The 19,319-nt window shown below is 44.0% G+C and overlaps 1 protein-coding gene across 2 annotated transcripts in view; it reads right to left on the bottom strand.

Annotated features, from left to right (window-relative positions):
* The window catches only part of SNX18 (sorting nexin 18), a 282,936-nt gene that overhangs the window by 239,661 nt on the left and 23,956 nt on the right, over positions 1 to 19,319 (bottom strand). Inside the window, exon 2 of one of the 2 annotated variants that reach the window (XM_004608528.2) lies at positions 12,548 to 15,872. The exons of the other annotated variant lie outside the window; for it this stretch is intronic. Within the exon in view, the coding sequence (XP_004608585.2) occupies positions 15,619 to 15,872 (254 nt within the window). The 3' untranslated portion in view covers positions 12,548 to 15,618. Of the gene's footprint in view, positions 1 to 12,547; positions 15,873 to 19,319 lie in introns of those variants that run through there. 2 annotated transcript variants of the gene reach the window in all.

Here is a 19,319-nt window from a genome sequence, read left to right as displayed (position 1 = left end):
AGCCCTCTGATCACATGGTCAGTTCTCCTGGCAACAGCCCCTATCTTGGGTGCAGTTCAGATAAAACCTCACTAAGATGACAAAAGACAACTTCATTGTTTACTTTAGTTTTTAGGTTTTCTTTCTTTCTTTTTTTTTTTTTTTGCTTTTTGGGTCACACCTGGCGATGCACAGGGGTTACTCCTGGCTCTGCATTCAGGAATTACTCCTGGCACTGCTCAGGGGACCATATGAGATGCTGGGAATCGAACCTGGGTCGGCCGCGTGCAAGGCAAACACCCTACCCGCTGTGCTATTGCTGTAGCCCCTAGTTTAGTTTTTTAAATGCCAAGATTTTCAGGAATGTTGCACTAGAAATAGAGGCACAGAGCAAATGTAGATATTATTATAAGTCACAGTATCCACAAAAGTCAACAACACCAAAATAATATATAAGGATTTGCACAAAAATTATCCTTTTTATGTTCTTTGAACCGCAGTTATCCCACCTCTGTAACAGAATCATCAGGCCTTCCTTGCCAGGGAAAATGAGAGGCTCTGCCTAGAGGAGCCAGAACAAGAAGACACATGTCCTGGGAGTTGCTAACCCATGGCTATTTATTCACTTTGCACTACGCAGCCTCGGTCAACTTCCAATTCTTTAAAGTCCCAACACTTTAAGAAGAGAGACACAGGCACATTTTGTGCTTATATTCATTATTGGCATTTTAACAGACTATTGCACCCCACATACACATAAAATATAATGAAATAAAATTGCACTATTCAAAATGGATCACTGACTGAAACTATGAATTCATAGTTCATTACAGGCCATGTGTTCTAGTATGGAATCAAGATTTAAATCAATATAATGAATGTATTCTTTCAATCCCATCACTAGTTCTCTCTGACTCCCTCATTTAGAGAAAACCTCATTTAGAGAAAACCTTTGAGTATCTTGGTGAATGAGAAGCCTCGACAGCCTGGCAGTGCTAGGCCCTGTTCACATTAACTTGAATAAATTAAGCTGTGCATCAGAATCATCAGGGGAGCTTTTAAAATATACCAAAGCCTGTGCCTCACTCTCTAGGTTATGATTCAATAGGTGGATGAGGTCCAGACATCTGAATATTTTTAAAGTTCCCCAGATAATGCATATCCAGTATATATATATATGTATATATATATACAAATGTATACATATATATATATTTTTAAATGCCATGAATGAAAGTAGAAGAGACTGAGAAAGGAATTCTTTAGCTTTAGCAACTTATTTGCATACTTTTTTGTTTAAATACAAACACTGCTAAAAATAAACAAAACAGGAACAAAAAGTAAGGTGAAAAAAGACCAGTTTCACTGAGGATCGAAGAGAGGCCATGGCAAACAGAGCCCAGTGAAGGCCCAAGCACTAAGAGCAATGGCTCAAATATTTGTACATTAAAGGAAGGAAAGAATTCTTTTAAATGTGAACAGTCTAAATTTGTAAATTCTGTGTGCATGCATTCTGACTGGGCGCTCTGAAGTTTCCAGAGTGGATAGAGAAGTAGCCACTGGACCCTCAACCCTGCTCAGAGGTAGCCGTTAGGTGAGCAGGCAGACATAACTGGGGAGACAGGAGCCCCAGGCTGTAACCAGAAGAGCTAGTCTACAGCTGAAATACAGATACATGCACCACACCCTTGGCAATCAAGTATCCCTCAGACTTCTCTTCAGGCTGGCACATCTGGAAACAGTGGTTAGAAGGCCCCTAATAACTTTAGTAAAAGCATTCTCAGAGAACCCTGAGTTACCGTGCCTGTGGTTAGAAGACTCAAGCTAAGGAGAATGAGTCAAGGAGAATGACTCCAGATAGATTGTTAAGCTATAAAGTAAGGAATATAGTGATCAGAATGGGTAGTCACTTAACCCACCTACCACAGCTGTCACCGTGTTGATTCACCCATTGATCTGCTCTTCAGATTTGCAAATTAAATCTTCAAGGAGATAGATAGATGGAAGCCACACAAATCTCCCAGGGAAAACTCTGGGGCCCCCTTAGGAGTAGGGCAGGCTGAGTCCTGCCCTGGCAGCCACACCCACACCCCATTGCTGATGACATGTCAACAGCCCAACTTAGTGGCTTCGCTAAGAATCACTGCAGACACATTTCCGTTCTATAGATCCTGCAGTTTCTGGGCTATGGGAGCTTGACACCTCCAAATACCACAGTGCTAAAGTTGCAGTAGTAGAAGTACAATAAATCAGATGAGAAAGTGACATAGAAACCAACCAAACTCAACAAAGAAAAACAATAACAGAAGGCTCAACAAGTGATGAACAACAGTAAATCCTCACAGCTGTTTAGAAGTTCTTATTTTTAAAGAAATTAGTCAAGACACTGTTTTACACAAGTTCAAAGCTTATTAAATTGTCTTTAGTTGTGCTTCTTATAAATAATGATGCCTTATAATTAATCTTTTATATTGGGGATTGTAAATTAGCAAATAATTTGTGAGAGTCATGAAGACTTAACAACCCCATGGTGAGATTTAACAATTTTCACAAACTTTCTTTTACTGAAGTATTTTTGATAATTCCTGTAATCATTTGGTTATGACAAGAAATATAAAACAAATTACTGAATGCCTGTGAAGGGGACAGACTTGGGGGATGGTTGAAAAACTGGATGCAATAGAGGAGGAAAGATCATGCAGGTGGTAGGATTGGTGTTGGAACATCAAAATCCCGTAACAACTGTATTATGAATAACTTTGTAAACTATGTTGTTTACATAAAGGAAAAAGAAGAGAAAGAAGAGGAAGAGGAAGGAAAAGGAAGAGGAAGAGAAAGAGGAAGAGGAGGAGGAAGAGGAAGAGGAGGAGGAGGAAGAGGAGGAAGAGAAGGGGGAGGAGGGGGAGGGGGAGGAGGAGGAGGAAGAGGAGGAGGAAAAGGAGGAGGAAAAGGAGGAGGAGGAGGGGGAGGGGGAGGAGGGGGAGGGGGAGGAGGAAAGGAGGATGAAGAGGAGGGGGAGGAGGGGGAGGAGGAGAGGGGGAGGAGGGGAGGGGGAGGAGGAAGAGGAGGGGGAAAAGGAGGAGGAAGAGGAGGGGGAGGAGGGGGAGGAGAAGGAGGAGGGGGAGGAGGAAAAGGAGGAGGAAGAGGAGGGGGAGGAGGGGGAGGAGGAGGAGGAGGGGGAAGAGGAAAAGGAGGAGGAAAAGGAGGAGGAAGAGGAGGGGGAGGAGGGGGAGGAGGAGGAGGAGGGGGAGAAGAAGAAGAAGAAGAAGAAGAAGAAGAAGAAGAAGAAGAAGAGGAGGAGGAGGAGGAGGAGGAGGAGGAGGAGGAGGAGGAGGAGGAGGACTAAGAGTCATTAATCATATTAATCCTAGGGGAAAAAAAGAGTACCAGTCCTGCTCTTGCCAAACTATACACAGGAAACATGTCACCGTGGTCAAGGAACTCAAGCAAAATGACCTCAGCTTCTGCTGCCAATATCTCAGCATGGGTTCCTGCTGAGTCTGGATCACCCCAATGCCTCCTGACTGGTCTCCCTGTTTCTGCTCTTGCCACCCTTCCACACCAGGGTTTTTTCAACTATTTCCACTCACAACCCCTTTTTGCCCACAAATTTTTATGCAAACCCAGGTACATAGATATATAAAATATATATATATATAAATTAAGTATTTGCCAATAATAAGCCATAAAGAATTTTATTTAAAAATATTTGTTTCTTAAGTGAGACTATAGGGCCTGAGAGATGGTACAGTGGATAGGGTGTTTGCTTTGCACACAGCCAGCCCTGGTTCAATCTCTGGCATCTTATATGCTGCCCCTGATTACTGCCAGGACTGATTCCTGAGCGCAGAGCCAGGAGTAATCCCTGAGCATCCTGGGTGTGATCCAAAACAAAAACAAACCAACAAAAAGAAGTGAAACTATAGTGCCTTAAGAGTGACCCTATCACCAGAAAAGGAAGACCCTGTTGGTTAGGCTTAGCCTCAGCAGCTCTCTGTTTCAGAGTAAAAGCCAGTGTCCTCCTAACAACCTTTCATCATCATCATCATCCCGTTGATAGTGGAAATTCTCGAGTGGTCTCAGTAACCTCTCCATTCGTCCTAGCCCTGATATTTTAGAAGCCTCTCTTTACTCGTCCTTCCCAATGATGCCGCATTGGAGGCTCTTTCAGGGTCTAACAACCTCTAGATGGCCTAATATGAGCCACACCTTCTCCCACTGAGCTCTGGGCTTCGGTTCCTCTACTCAGCCTACAAAAATCCCTTGTCCTCACCCCTCACCACCCCACCTCTCTACTCCCCTTGCTTTAGACACACCAGGCTGTTCCTGCCTCCAGCCTATGCACTCAGTGAAGATTCTCAGAAATAAACTTCCTCTAGGATTCAGAGGACTTACTCATTCTCGAGGTCTTTACCACAGGTGAGGGGGTAAGGGTGGACTGTCCTGACCAACTTGTTCAAAACAACCATGGTTCAAAGCTCATCCCCCAGACTCCCTCCCCTTTCTATACCTTATTTCCCCCTACACCTTATCAACATCTGGATATCCCAAATGTCACTTATTTATTGCCTCCACTATAATATAAAGCCATCATGACAAAGACTAGGGTTGTTTTTATTCACTGCTATATTCCAGGTGCCTAAAACAATGCCTGGAACACAACAGGCATTGGAAAATATTTGTGGGATGAATGCCTCAATTCCAGGTCCAGGATACTCTTCTGGTTGCTTTATCAAGCTTGCAAAGCCAAAAGTCAAAAGTATATGTCAGTTTTAGAGTAAACCACCTTTGCACAGCATCTAAAATTTTTTATTAAATTTTTTTAAATTAAAGAACTGTGATTTACAAAGATATTGAATGTTGGGTTTTAGGCATATTTATTTCAACAACAATCCCACCACCAGTGTAAACTTCCCTCCACCAGTGTTCCCATATTCCCTCCCCTCCACACCCCAACCCCAACCCATCCCTACTTGTCAACTTGACAGGCACATTACAAAGTTTCAGTAGTCGAAGTTAGATCTCATGTTTCCAATGTTGTTGAATTTGTTTTGGATATATGGCTATACCACTCGCTCATATCACCCATATAACTGAAGTCCTGATGCTTGTTCACCCATTACTTCCTGTTCTCTTTCCTCCACCGGACCCTCTTGATTTCTTTCCTTCTCTGTCCTTAACTCTCATGGTCATCTAGGCCTTCCCTTTTATTTATTTATATATTTATATATTTATTTATTTATTTATTTATTTGCTTTTTGGGTCACACCCGGCAATGCACAGGGGTTACTCCTGGCTCTACACTCAGGAGATACCCCTGGCAGTGCTCAGGGGACCATATGGGATGCTGGGAATCGAACCCGGGTTGGCAAATGCCCTACCCGCTGTGCTATCGCTCCAGCTCCATAGGCCTCTCCCTTTAATCACAATACATTTCCTCATCCAGTATTTTATATACCATAGATAAGTAAGATCATCTACTCAGCAACCTTTTGATGATTTGGTTAGCTCTGGAGTATGAATATGCTGGTCAGAGGACACACAACCTGACTCCTTCCAAGCTTTTGTGTTGTAGGATTAGAAGAATGTGTTGCACTTCTGAAAACTGCAGACCATGCCCAGGGGCAGCCCAAGACTGCATAAATGCAGCTTTGTGGCCCAGGACTGCTGGGAGATCCCTCAGTTCTCCTAAATTGTAACAGAGTTCTGAAAAACTACTTTTCACAGAGTTGTGAAAAACGACTCTCATGAGAAGGCTGACAGCTTGTGTTGATGACGTGAATCCACAGGGCCAGCATTTCAGCATTTCCTGTTTTTGATGAAGTGCAAGTACAGTTATTCATAGAGCAGGTAAATCACAAAGGCCTTTCTGTTCTCCAAACCACAGTGCTCCTGTCTTCATGGCTCTGGGTCTAGCATACTGCTGGGCACCTGGGGAGGCAAGAGACAGAGCCAGGTCTTGTCTCAGTGGGACTCACACATCCTCCTCATCAGTTCACATGCTTTATTTCACCTTTCAGGGATTAACTGTGGGGCTGGGTGATGGGGATTCAAACCTCAGCTCTGCCACTTTATGATGGTGCTGATGGGGAACGTCTCTAACCTCGTTTCCTTGTTTGTAAGAGAGCTTTGTATGGAAGTTCTTTAATACAGTGGATGCACCGCAACAGAGCACAGGGAACAATACAAGAAAAGGGATAGGAAAGAGAATGGAGCCGAGCTCAAGATCCAGATATTCAGTTGCTAAATGCCTTCCCCAAAGTGTTTAGTGCATAGAGACAGGCTGAGACCCTGGGATGAGCATCACAGAAAGTCTCAAAGCAGAGAGAGGAGACGAAGGGTTTTGACTTAGAAGATGGAAGAGTAAACTCTGCTGATGAAGACAAGACTTAAGTTAAGTCACGTCTCCCCTGAAGGCCCTAACAGCAGTAGCAGTAGCACACTTCCTGATGCTGATACATTTCTAAAAAGAATAACATGATGAAGGGTGTGGGGGACCATGCTGGTCATGAGCTGAGTCCACTACCGCCAAGGGCTGGTTCTGCGGCAGAGGGGTTGGTATAGGGCTCCACCTGCCATCCCACTCTTCCTATTTGCTGATCTGTGTGTTGATTCTTTTTTTTTTTTTTTTTTGCATCACACCCAGTGATGCACAAGGGTTACTCCTGGCTCTGCACTCAGGAATCACCCCTGGCGGTGCTTAGGGGACCATATGGGATGCTGGGAATCGAACCCGGGTCGTCCGCATGCAAGGCAAATGCCCTACCCACTGTGCTATCGCTCCAGCCCCCTGTGTGTTGATTTTTAAACCTATCTTTAGATAGTTACATTTTTATTTCTCCAGAGAAAATATATTTAATTATTCAAAACCAAAATATATTGAGGGTCTATTCAAAGTCTCCCTCTGTCTCTGAGCTACCCAGTCCCCAAAGTGAACAATGTTATCTTGTTACTGCTTGTTAGAAACAATTTCCAGAAATGATCTTGCTTATATTTCTCTTCTTATTGACTCAAAGAACAGCATGTACAACATTTTTTTTTTGTCTTTTCTTTTCCCATGTACTTTTCTTGGGAAAAATCCAATATTGGCATAGAAAGAATTTCCATGTCTTTTTTAGCCTGGGGGTCATACCCAGCAGTGCTCAGGGCCAACTCCTGGCCCTCTGTACTTGAGGGAGGCTCATGTCAGCAGTGCTCAGAGAAGCACATGGTGTTGGGGTTCGAATCAGTCCTCTTGTATGTAAAACATGCACAGCCTACTAAGCTATTTTATGTCTTAAAAAAATAGTAATTCCGGGGCTGGAGCAATAGTACAGTGGGTAGGGCGTTTGCCTTGCACGCGGCTGACCTGTGTTCAATCCCCAGCATCCCATGGTCCCCTGAGCACCGCCAGGAGTAATTCCTGAGTGTAGAGCCAGAAGTAACCTCAGTGCATAGCTGGGTGTGACCCAAAAAGAAAAAGAAATAGTAATTCCGGGTTCAATCTCTAGGACCACATACGATTTTCCAAACCTTGTCACGAGCAATTCCTGAGCAGAGCCAGGAGTAAGTCCTGGGCACAGCCAGGGTCGACTCAAAATCAAACAAAAAGTAATGCGTGACATCTATATCTTCTAATTCTTCCAATAACAAATGTGAGCTGTCAACACGAGTGTCTGGAAAGTTAAATGTTAGAGGCTGGAAAAATAGTATAACAGGGAAGGCGCTGGCTTGCTCGCAGCTGAGCCAGGCTGGGTCTTTGGCACCACACATGAGTAGCACCAGGAGTGATCGCTGAACACAAAGCCAAAAGTAAGCACCACTGCGTGTGGCCCCCCTCAAACAAAAAAATAATCAGTGCAAATAAAAGGGCAATTTTTTTTTTTTTGGTCCCATGGGTTCTGGAAAAGTAGGCATTGGAGGCACCATTAGTCCAGAGTCCCTTTGCTCTGAGGTTACTGGCTCTGCTTTCTCCATAGTGTTTGGCTCAGAAGAAGAACACAGGACCCAAAATTGATGCTCCTGCACTGCCTCGGACTTGTTCTGAATACACAGCCGGCACCTGGCTGCTCCAGGGGCTCCCTCGGTGTTCACCAACAGGGCCCCAACAGTAAGGTGAAACGGATCAGATGCAACAGACTTGAACATCGACAGACCCTTGGGAACACCACGGCTGGCAGTAAACTGAACATAATCTGTCAAATACAAAACTGCACTCTAATTTTTTTTTAAAGATTTTTCTCATCAGGGGAACCATTTTTTTTTTAAATTAGTGAATCACCGTGAGGTACAGTTACAGGCTTACAAACTTTCATGCTTGCATTTTAGTCATATACTAATCAAGTACCCATCCCTCCACCAGTGCCCATTTTCCACCACGAATACTCCCAGCATCCCTCCCACCACCCCCATCCCATCTCTTCCATCCCGCCCTGCCTCTGTGGCAGGGCATTCCCTTTTGCTCCCTCTCTCCTTTTGGGTGTTGTGGTTTGCAATAGAGGTATTGAGTGGCCATCATATTCAGTCTATAGTCTACTTTTGGCATGGATCTTTTAACCCAATGAATGGGTCCTCCCAACATCTTTTCCTTCGTGTTCCCTTCTCTGTCTGAGCTGCCTTTTCCTCCAATATGTGAGGCCGGTTTCCAAGCCGTGGAGCAGACCTCCTGGTCCTTATCTCTACTACTCTTGGGCGTTAGTTTCCCATTCTGTTACTTTATATTCCACAGATAAGTGCAATCTTTCCATGCCTGTCCCTCTCTTTCTGACTCATTTCACTTAACATGATACTTTCCATGTTGATCCACTTATAATGCAAATTTCATGACTTCATTTCTTCTAACAGCTGCACAGTATTCCATAGTATAGACGTACCAAAGTTTCTTTAACCAGTCATCTAGGGGAACCATTTTGAGTTCAAAACTAAAACTTAGCGTTTCCTGAAACTGTTAGCTTGGGGAAAAAAAGGAAAAAGGAAAAGCAGAATGATAAGTTCTGTGAGGTCTACACCAATTCTTGGATTTGGGAATGGCTGTTCTGAATGCTATGAGAGACTGAAAGTTCAGCTTCCCCGGATAAATGCAACACGGGTAAATGCAGCAGTGCTGGCCCACTTCACCCTCGGTGTCCAGAATAGCATCCGGAAGGTGGGAAAGCAGCCAGAAGGAAGCAAATGATGGATGAGGTGAGCGGGGTGAGAATTTTGAACTCTCCCCCTTCAGATATTCCTGGTAAGAGCAACAGGACAACTTCCTCTCACCTACCAGGTTTCTCCATTCTATCATTTCTGTTCGTAGCTTCCTCATTTCTGCTCTTATATCCTCTTGTGTTGTAGTGGCATGAGTTTCTTTGAGCTCCTTAAACATCCTTCACATTTTCTCTCTTAAGTTTATTATCAGAGAGGCTATAGAACTTGTTATTACTAGTTGAGTCTTCCAAGCTACCACCTTCACTCACTAAGCCTGGTGGCCGGGGTCCTCTTGTTTTGCCACAGGAGTGTTTGCAGTTTGAAGTTGCTTCTCCTATGTTTCTGTGTGGTTAAGTGACTGCAGTGAGGATGTCTTTGTCTGCTCATGGTGAATTACAGAGAGAAGAAATGTGTGGCCACCGCGCTTTGTGCACAGGGGGAATCCTGAACTGGGGGTCTAGATGGTGATCTGGACTAGCAAGCTGGGCTAGGCCCCGACGCCAGTGTTGTGCTGTGCCTTAGTTTCCTGGAAACACACTGGACCAGGACAACTTCCTCGACACAGGGGAAGTATTACACAACTCCCTGGACACTTGGGGCTTCAAGTAGGAAGACAAAAGACACCTGTGGAGAGCTGGGCTCCTCCCCTTCCTCCCTGCTGGAGGAGTGTTGGGGAGTGGTGGAGAATTCGGCTTCTCTGCAGAAGAGGCGAAGGTGCCATGCCAGGGTTCCAGGAGCAGAAACCTGCATGGTGGGGAGGCTGGGTCTGAGGTTGGCTTGTGGGAGCAGGTAGGAGGCTGAGCCCAGGCAGGGGGGAGGGGGAAGAGGGGAGAAAGGCCTCCCAACTGATCGGGGCCCAAGTATGGAAATTCTTATAATTTAAATCCATCGTCTCATCCCTTTTCACATAACGGGGGAGAATATTTATCGTTTTTCTTGTGGAACACAGGGTCAGAGATTTTCGCGTGCTGTTCAATTCTCACAATGTCAATGAAGGGGATCCTCTGCTGCCGTTACAGATGAGCAAACTGGCTGGGAGAGCTTAAGCGAGCAGTCCAAAGTCATACAATGTCAGGAACATAGCTACCACTGATTAAATACCTATTTCTGGATATCACTCCCAAGTCCATGACTGAGAGGGAAGACTGCAAAAGAAGATAACAAACTGGGGTACACTCTGGTTAACCCAACACTCTCAACGGTTCAGTTAAATCTAGTCCCGTCACAGAGTTGAGGCAGTGGGAGCTGAGAGGGGTTGGTGAGCTGACCGAGACCACGGGGAGTGGATCTCTTGCTTTTCCCACTGGTCTGCTGGGTCAGCTTCCCCGGGAGGTCTGCAAAGTTCAGAAACACAGCTAGGTCTCAAGAGCTATTCCCTGGAATGAATTAAAAGGGGCAAAAAGAGGCCTGCTGCCTTTGGCCTCTTCAAATCAGAGATCCTTTTTAGAAGCTGAGGGAATCTGTAGCTAGAATGCCAGGCCAACACGGTGTGTTGTGAGTCCCTTAAGGAAAGCAACCACAGGGACAACTGTCCTGGCCATGGGTAGAGTTCTAAGTTCACCCCAAGAAGCTGAACTGTCCTTGGAAGTAGGCAACTGCTATGGTTGTGTTTTGTTTTTTTGGTAGAGGGGAAAGGAACCACCCTAGCACGCCTTAGAGACTCAAAAGCCACTCTTGCACACTCAACTTGGTGGTGTTACTCAGACCCAGCACGAGAAGTGTTTAGAGGGCCAAGTATTACCAGCTCAGGGCCTTGTACATGCCAGGCAAATGCTCCATTCTTTTGCATTATCTCCTTGGCCCCAATAGGGAATTTCTAGAATCTCTGATCTGTTAAGGGAATAGAGACACCTTAGGACCAAGATCAACTGGAAAGAGTGCTGTGACCCCTTCCAGATTAACTGCCCCTAACTCAGAGGCCGGGAGTGGACATGGTTGCTCAGCTGGGTTTCTCCCGGGCCCAGGCATCAGGACAATATTCAGCCTAGATGCCTCCTCCATCTCTTCATAGATTTACCAGCACTTATTGATGACATGACGGATGTCACTGCTACTCCTACATGTGACCAAGCAATATCTGTCATGGCTAATCCAGATGATGACTAAGTCAAAGACAATACTCTCAAGGTGGTTCTAATGGCAGCTGAATGTTTCTGTTCTCATGACTGTGGGGGTTAGAGAGGGAAATCCACTGTTTTGACTTCTTTAGTATCTTTCTAACACCACTGGAATGTAATACTTAGCTCTTATCTCGCCTGAAACACAGTGGCATTTACAATAGCAGTACATGATACTGGAACATGGTGACAAGGCCACACACAGTCATCTTCTCCCACATTAATTTCCAAAAATGTAGGTGAAGGGCAGATTCGGGGGCTTACTTTTGCACCTTCATGTCCAGTACCCAGAGAATGACAGGCTTCCTGTCAATCCCACAGGGAGCACTTAAGAATGGTCTCCAGGATTTCTGAAGAACAAGGAATATCTTCTAATGCAACCCAACTTAAAAGTGTAAGTTTGCACCTGATCCTTGACTCTGAATTCCAGCTCCATTACTTAATTAACATAATCTTGGACCCCCCTCCCCGCAGCATCATTCTTTCAATTTATCTATAAACTAAAATGGAATCCCCAGATTTATTTTGAGAATGAGATTAAAGTGATTAAAATGTACTGTTTTCTTTGCTCTAACACTCTCCTTATCGCTTCCCCACCCGAGTCATGGCTACCTGTCCAGCTGGCAGGGGTCTATCAATGGCTGGAGGAAACTGGTAAACTAAAAGCTGCCTGGTAAACTAAAACTGGTAAACTAAAAAGTGGACCATTATAGACACAGAAGATACTGAGTAGGCCAGATCACAAGGAGGGTGGGGAGGGACGACAGACCATTAAGAAAAAAAATATATGACATTACAAAGACCCAGAGAGGGCAAGCTTAGTTCTTGACGGCACTTTGGTTACTTGTGGGCTCCACTGGGCCACTGTAATCATTCGTATTTTGGATAAGGAAGGCTTGAGCAGTTGTGTTTAGCACCCAATAGTCTACACCAGAGGAAGGAGAGGGTAATGAACATGATTGAAGCACGTCTCAGTGTTGGGTCTGGACATGTCATAGCTAGTATTTAAAGACATCTCCAACTCACTGCCACATGCTCAATAAACAGTAACTGATACTACTATCACAGGCAGCAGCTCACTGGAACCTGAATGACTTAGTTATGATTTATATTCCTTTTTATATTCCTCAAACTAGCCAGAGAACTCCATAATCAGTTTATATGGCAACTACAGATGGAAATGAAAGAGAACAAATTCTTCTATTTCTTTTTGTGCAAGATCTTGTATGTTAAATAAATGCCTCCTTGATTCGCAGAGGAAAAAATAATTATAGTATTCCATTGAATCTGAGAATAAACCTTTGTTTATTTTTTTAAAAGATAAACATGGCTGATCTGCACTAGTCATAACATTCTGGAGGAAATAAAATAATAGTCCACATTTCTAGTCTATAAATAAATAATACCCTGTTTTACTTATTCTGTTAGCCAACAATAAAGTCAGAAATGAGAAAAATGGTTAACGCTATCGAACACAGTATTTGATTATGAAGAAATGAAGACACAAATGGGGGGGAAAATGACTAACGTAATGGACTTAGTAAAGAATGACATTTAAGGGCTTACACATAAACTTTACATGTTTGACTTCAGCAACTGAAACACTTTCCAAGTCCTTATTGATGAGAACGGCAGCAAACCTAAGACCATCCAAACAGGCATTTAAGATTCTGCTGCATTGTCATGAATAAACAGAAGACAATTTTATCAGTGAAGCTCCAGAAAATCCCGGCTACTTTATTTCAAGCCAACATGCACCAACTTTATGTTCCGCCTTCAAATGTGGGCCCCTATTCTGGGTTTAAACTGTACCTTCATAAACAACAGCCTAAAAGTGCAATGGGTTACAATGCCCAGCCTGGGTTACATCTCCCTGTCTTCTAGTTACAACACAGAAACAACTTCTCTGGTGATTAAAATAGCAAACCCGGCCCAAGGGCACGCCCTCACATTATAAATACATTTCAGAATGATAAATTCTAGAAATAAAGACAAATAATGGTATGACGGGCATGAGAGTTTATTTTTAAAAACTGTACCACACTGATCATGATGACCAGCATACACATTATGATGGCTTTTTCTCTTGGGTATTAACATTGCAGTATTTTAATATACTGAAATGTCTCAATAGGACCAAGAACGTTAGAGAAATAAAGTTCTTAGGTGAAAATGAACACTAAAAAATCTGGTGTCTTACACCCAGAATTAATTTCAACCTCCTAAGAATCCGTGGCTTACAATGTTATGTAGATATGAAGAAAAAAAGAGTTCCCCTATAGCAGGCAGCATGAACTTACACTTCCTTGTACTTAAATCTTTAGTTCTTTAATAATTTAAGCTCTGTCCACCCTGGCTAAAGCACAATCATATAAGACACCTTGAAAAACTTCCATGCTACCATTGCCAAGTTTACTGATTTTGCTTTAAAACAAAATCAAACCACCATCAAAAAAAAAAAAAAAAGCTAATAACTGACTTTCAAATCCTTTGAAAAGCATGGTGCTTATTTGTCCAATAAAGAATCAAATACAATAATTATAATCTCCAAACTTCTGCAATAAAATGAGCTTTTACACATATATGGGTTTTGTAAATAGAACTATGTTTAGCATTTAGGGAACAATATGGTTACTTTTCCAAGGGTCCATAGTAAAAGACAAAGGACATGATTTAAATCTGGCTCTAAGTAAGGTACAAAATTTTGATCAAAACTGTGATAGTCTGAGGTCAAAAATTTGACTCAATGCAATCACTTTTTTTGAGTAAATGTGCTATTTGGTACCCTCTTCCTATCAATCCTGTTCGTTCATCAATGTGACTCACTGGTATTTTCGACTGGCCTCTTTATCTCCATGTTACCATTTCAATACCCAGGGATTTCTGAGGCAGTATAGATCTGACTTCATAAGAACAGTAGATACTTAAACCTCTCAGTGACAATTTTCAATCTGTAAACGCAAGAATCACATTATTCAGCTCAGCAACCATAAAAAAAAACATGAGATTTTGGCATTACAAACCAGAATCTCTTTGTGCTTTTTAAAATTAAGCTGTTTCTGAATCTTTTTGGTATGTATCAGCCATCTGTATTTTTCCCTTTTACCAGTAAAAGAATATATTTAAACTAATTTTAAGAATAAAAGTCCCAGGGGCTTATCAATACTTTTTTAAAAAATTATTTTTTTTTCTCTCCAACATGTGGAATAGTAGAAATTATTTCTGGTCCCTCCTTAGCTCAACCAACACTACTCATCACGTATAACACTGAATTTTACAGACATCCCTGAAAAGTTTTAATTAAGTAAACGAGTGAATCACAGTGGAGTCTCCATCAGTTAACAGTGTAGATCCATTTTAAAAAAAAAAAAAGAACGAAATCACACTGGAAATGAAAAGAAAATATTCAAGCTAAAACAAAACCTTCCTAAGAATTAAAACCAAGTGTGTCATCACCGATTCTGTGCTTGTGTCCCCTGCTGACCAGACTCCTTCTTCTCTGTGTTGTAAGACATGTTCTCAATCTCCACGCCAAGTTTCCAGGACACTTGAGTGAAGGGCTATGCTACTGTAACATCTACGGGAAAAGTGTGCACCATTTTCTTCCCTAACAGACTCCATACCCGAAGATGAGCATTGAGGATCCCTCCGCTATGCTCCCAGCAAGACTCAAGTCCAGGACTTGCAGTGCCAACTGATGACAGCTCATCCTGCCCCCACCCCATCCATCCCCAGTATGAGATGACCAGCAGTGTGTCGTTATATGCACGGCCTTTCTCTCTTTCAATCAGAAAATGTGTGGTTATTCTAAACAGGTGGGGGCGGGGGGGTGGGAATAAGGCTGGGTGGGGAAGAGTGGATAAAATGAAAAACCAAGAGTCTAAAGGCACAAAGTCGCATAGCTGCTCTAGTTGGAGTTTGTAAACAGAGAATAGGTTGAATTTCGGTAATCCCAATCTATGAGAGTAAAAAAGGCATCCACAGCAGGCTTTTATCCAGCCAGCTTCTTTGAGACCCTTCATGGGTTTTGAGGTCTACAAAGTATGCACTAAAATACCCATACTTCAAAAAAGCAATAAGGCAAATAGTATACTCATTATTCCAAAAGTTACAATGGTAGTGTAGGCATACATAGTATAATTTAGTTACAATGTGTGGTACTGTTTCTATTACATAACCATATTAACTGTTTCTTTCCTACATAATTATATATTCAGCAGAGTTTCAGTTGAACACAAAACCATCCTTGTACCACCACTGATAGTTGGCAATAGCTCTTTGATAGCAGTCTGTATTCTGCTGGAGAAATTATCCACGAACTGAAAAAAAAAAAAGTGCACAATCCAATGTTCAGTCATTAAACACTATCGTATTTGTGAAGAGCTTCTTCCAACTTCTGGGTCACTTTTTGGAAAAATATTATCTGTTGTTGTAAGAAATGCTGCATCTGTGATTTAAAGTCTCTGACTCGAATCTGATGGAAGTGGTGAATTTCAGCCAAAGTGGCAAAAGAAATAGTGTTACAGCGATCTTGAATGCCATCGGCCTTTTGGACCTCCATCTTCCCTTCTTCCACGTGTCGCCTACTCTCCTTTACTTTGGTAAGAGCTCCTGTAGTTTAAAAATAAAGAGAAAATTAAAAAATATATACACACGTATTTCAATAGCAGAGTTACACATCAAACAGAATTCAGGCATCTTAAGCATTTGCTGCAATTTTTTTTTTTCTTTCTGGGTCACACCTGGCGATGCACAGGGGTTACTTCTGGTTCATGCACTCAGGAATTACTCCTGGTGCTGCTGAGGGGACCACATGGGATGCTGGAAATTGAACCCCGGTCAGTCACGTGCAAGGCAAATGCCCTATCCGCTGTGCTCTAGCCCCTGCTGCAATTATTTTAAGGTCTTTTGGAACTTAAAGATTATTGTGCCTATTTAAAAGAAAGGAAAGAAGGAAAGGAGAGAGGGAGGGAGGGCATAGATAGAGAGGGTAGGGCATTTGCCTTGCATGTGGCCAAACCAGGTTCAATCCAAGGCACCACATATAGTTCCCTGATCCCCTCCAAGAGTGATCTCAGCACTGCTGAATATGACCCAAAACTGAAAAAGGGGGGTGTGAGAGAGAGATAATATGGCAAATTTTCCAGCTCCATTACTGACATTTCATTTGTCAAAATTAGCCCTTCCCACTAACAACTACTGAGAATAGATTTCATCTCTTCCAAACAGAGATACTACAAAACAGATAAATTGCAAGGAAATCTTCCTTAAGAGACAAGAAAACTGCAACTTTCATAGGCTTCTGAGAATGTGGTACCATTATACACACATATGACAAAAGTCACCAATATAAACAATAACCAACAGCGGCTCCACGCCTGTTCCCTCAGAGAGCCTCTCTACAGCATTATCACGAGACTCCAGAACTAGACGCAGACCTGTTAGCAGACCGATTAGCATCAACTCGGAGTGTATTTTGGAAATCCTGTCCCATCAACATAAACTGTCTACGATTATGCCGCCTTCACTGCAGCTGGCCAAGTTCTTATCTTGCTGGTGACAAAGATGCGAACGATGCAGGCACCCCTGAACTGTAGACATGTTGCAACAGAGGGCTCAACCAGGGGCACAAGGGCCTGCTGATTCAGTGTTCAGAGTCTTAGTTTTCTTATATATTTTTTCAGGGGTGGGGGGTGAGACACACCCAGCCATGCTCAGTGTTTAGTCCTGACCGCACTCAGTCACGGGGGATGAAGAGACCATATTTGATGCCGGAATCAAACCCAGGACAGCTAGTATGCAAAACAAGTGCTATAAGCCCTGGACTATCTCCCCAGACTCTTCTTTCGGGGTGGTCTGAGCACACCCAGTGAGTTGGGTCCACCTTCATGAACACCTGGGAAAGAAGCAGAGGTGCCAGAGCAGCTCCTCCAAAGCATCACGAGAGCAGCTGGAGCGATAGCACAGCAGGTAGGGGGTTTGCCTTGCACGTGGTCAACATGGTTTTGGTTCCCAGCATCTCATATGGTCCCCTGATCACTGCCAGGAGTAATTCTTGAGTGCAGAGCCAGGAGTAACACCTGTGCATCGCTGGGTGTGACCCAAAAAGAAAAAAAAAAAGCATTATGGGGGCAGGAGGAGGAGGTAGTCAATCTCGGCAAAAGGTGACAAGTTGAGGGCCCTTCCCCAGCAGCATGTCCACTTGCAGGAAGACACAGATGGCTAGTAAGAATGTGTAGGGGTGGGAAACAGGAACGCATGGGCTGCTGAGATGAGCAATGGCAGAGCTCAGATTGCCTGAGCACCAACGACTCATGAATCGAGATTCCCTAACTCTATCCAGCACGTGTTCTAAAGACAGGAGAGGGGCTGGAGAGATAAGCAGGGAAGGCACCTGCCTCGCAAAGACCCGTCCAGGTCTGATCCTTGGTACCACATATGGTCCCCTGAGGAGTGCCAGGAGTGACCTAAGCCCCCACCCCCTCGCCCCTGCACACATACTCTGAGCACACATGTCCGAAGACAAGACCCCATAGAGAAAGGGAGGGAAGGAGGGGGCAGGCAGAGATAAGGGGAGAGAGACATAGAGGACACGGGCCCTGGCAGCCTGGGCAAGAGACTTTGCAAACGGCCGCTGTAGTTCATGATGAACGACATAAGGAAAAGTCTTCTAAATTGCTCTGGCAGAACAGAATAAACCTGGTATTAAATAAAACCCTTAGCAGGCTAGACAATACAGCCTTGCACGTGGGCAAGCTGGGTGTGATCCCGGCATGCCATATGCATACGGTCCCCTGAGCCTGCCAGGAGAGTGAACCCTGAGCACAGAGCCAGGAGAATAGACGGGTGTGGCCCACATCACAATCCCCCTCAAAACAAAACACTCTAAAACCAAAACACAACTGGAAAGCATATGAGAAAAAAAGTAGAAATAAAAGCTGAAAACCTGAAAACACACAATTATGAAATAAATGTTTAAAATTGGAGAGGACGAGTGAGAGGGAGAGAGAGGAAGGGAAGGAGGAGAGGTTGGGGAACCGGAAGAGGTACTTGGGCTCCTTTTCATCGATTCTGAGCTGTGAGCCCAGAGCCTCTCGCCCAGCACACACCACTTAGGAAGAGCCCGCGGTATCCTAACCTACTCAAACTCTGGTACGTGTCGACAGCTGCTGCCTACAGTGGCGATATGCTGTCTCTGTCACTGCAGTTAATATAACATCTGGCTTCTCGCGACAGAGAAGAGGGGCCAGTGTGGAAGGAGCTCCAAGTGTGGGTGGCCAGAGCTACAGGAATGCCAACTGAGTTGCATGCAGCCTGTTGCTCTCCAAAGGCAGTAACTATAATCCCAGAAGCCACCTGCTATTAGACGAACTGACGCACACCCAAAGAGTCTGAAAAAACCAGCAGCTAAAAAGGGTAAGTCTGGTGTTCTGACAACTCAGCATACCAGCATGCATGCTCAGAACTCCTGGGAGCAGTCACAAGTATTAAGTAATCTCTCTGTAGCCTAAAGAACTTTTGGCAGTTAATACTTTTTAAGCATTTTGTGTGTGCATAACAAAAGGAGGCAAAGGAGAAGTCAGTTTTCATCCAAGCATGAGTCCCTTTAGTAAGTAACAAAAACATTTTCAACCCCTGCCTCCCCCACGCCCCCAGAAGGCTGGGCTTTGGGGCACGGATATCAATTCATTCAACAAACACTCATGGAAAGCCTCCATGTGCAGACACAGAGCATGCTGTTAGAAGAGGGAGATTTAAACACTTAAGACGCTCAAGGCCTCACCCTCCGTCAGCTCTCAAGGCAGCCACACCTTGGAGCACATGAGGAAGGCGGACAGCCGGACAGCTCTGCCACGAAGTGAAATGGGGCCAGAAACGACAGAATGCCGAGTGGGAGCTGAGCAGGGCCTTCCCCAAGATAACATGGAAACTGTGTCCTCATGGAAAATGCTCAGAGGGCCCGTGGCCTGCCAGCCATTTGTGCTAAGGGTTTGGGAAGGATGTGGGCAGGGTCTGGGCGGGAAGGGGCATTGCACACGGCGGCGAGTGGGCCCACCC

This window comes from Sorex araneus, chromosome 1 (genome assembly GCF_027595985.1).
Source record: "Sorex araneus isolate mSorAra2 chromosome 1, mSorAra2.pri, whole genome shotgun sequence".
Lineage (NCBI taxonomy): Eukaryota > Metazoa > Chordata > Mammalia > Eulipotyphla > Soricidae > Sorex > Sorex araneus.
This window is presented reverse-complemented; position numbering and strand designations above follow the sequence as displayed.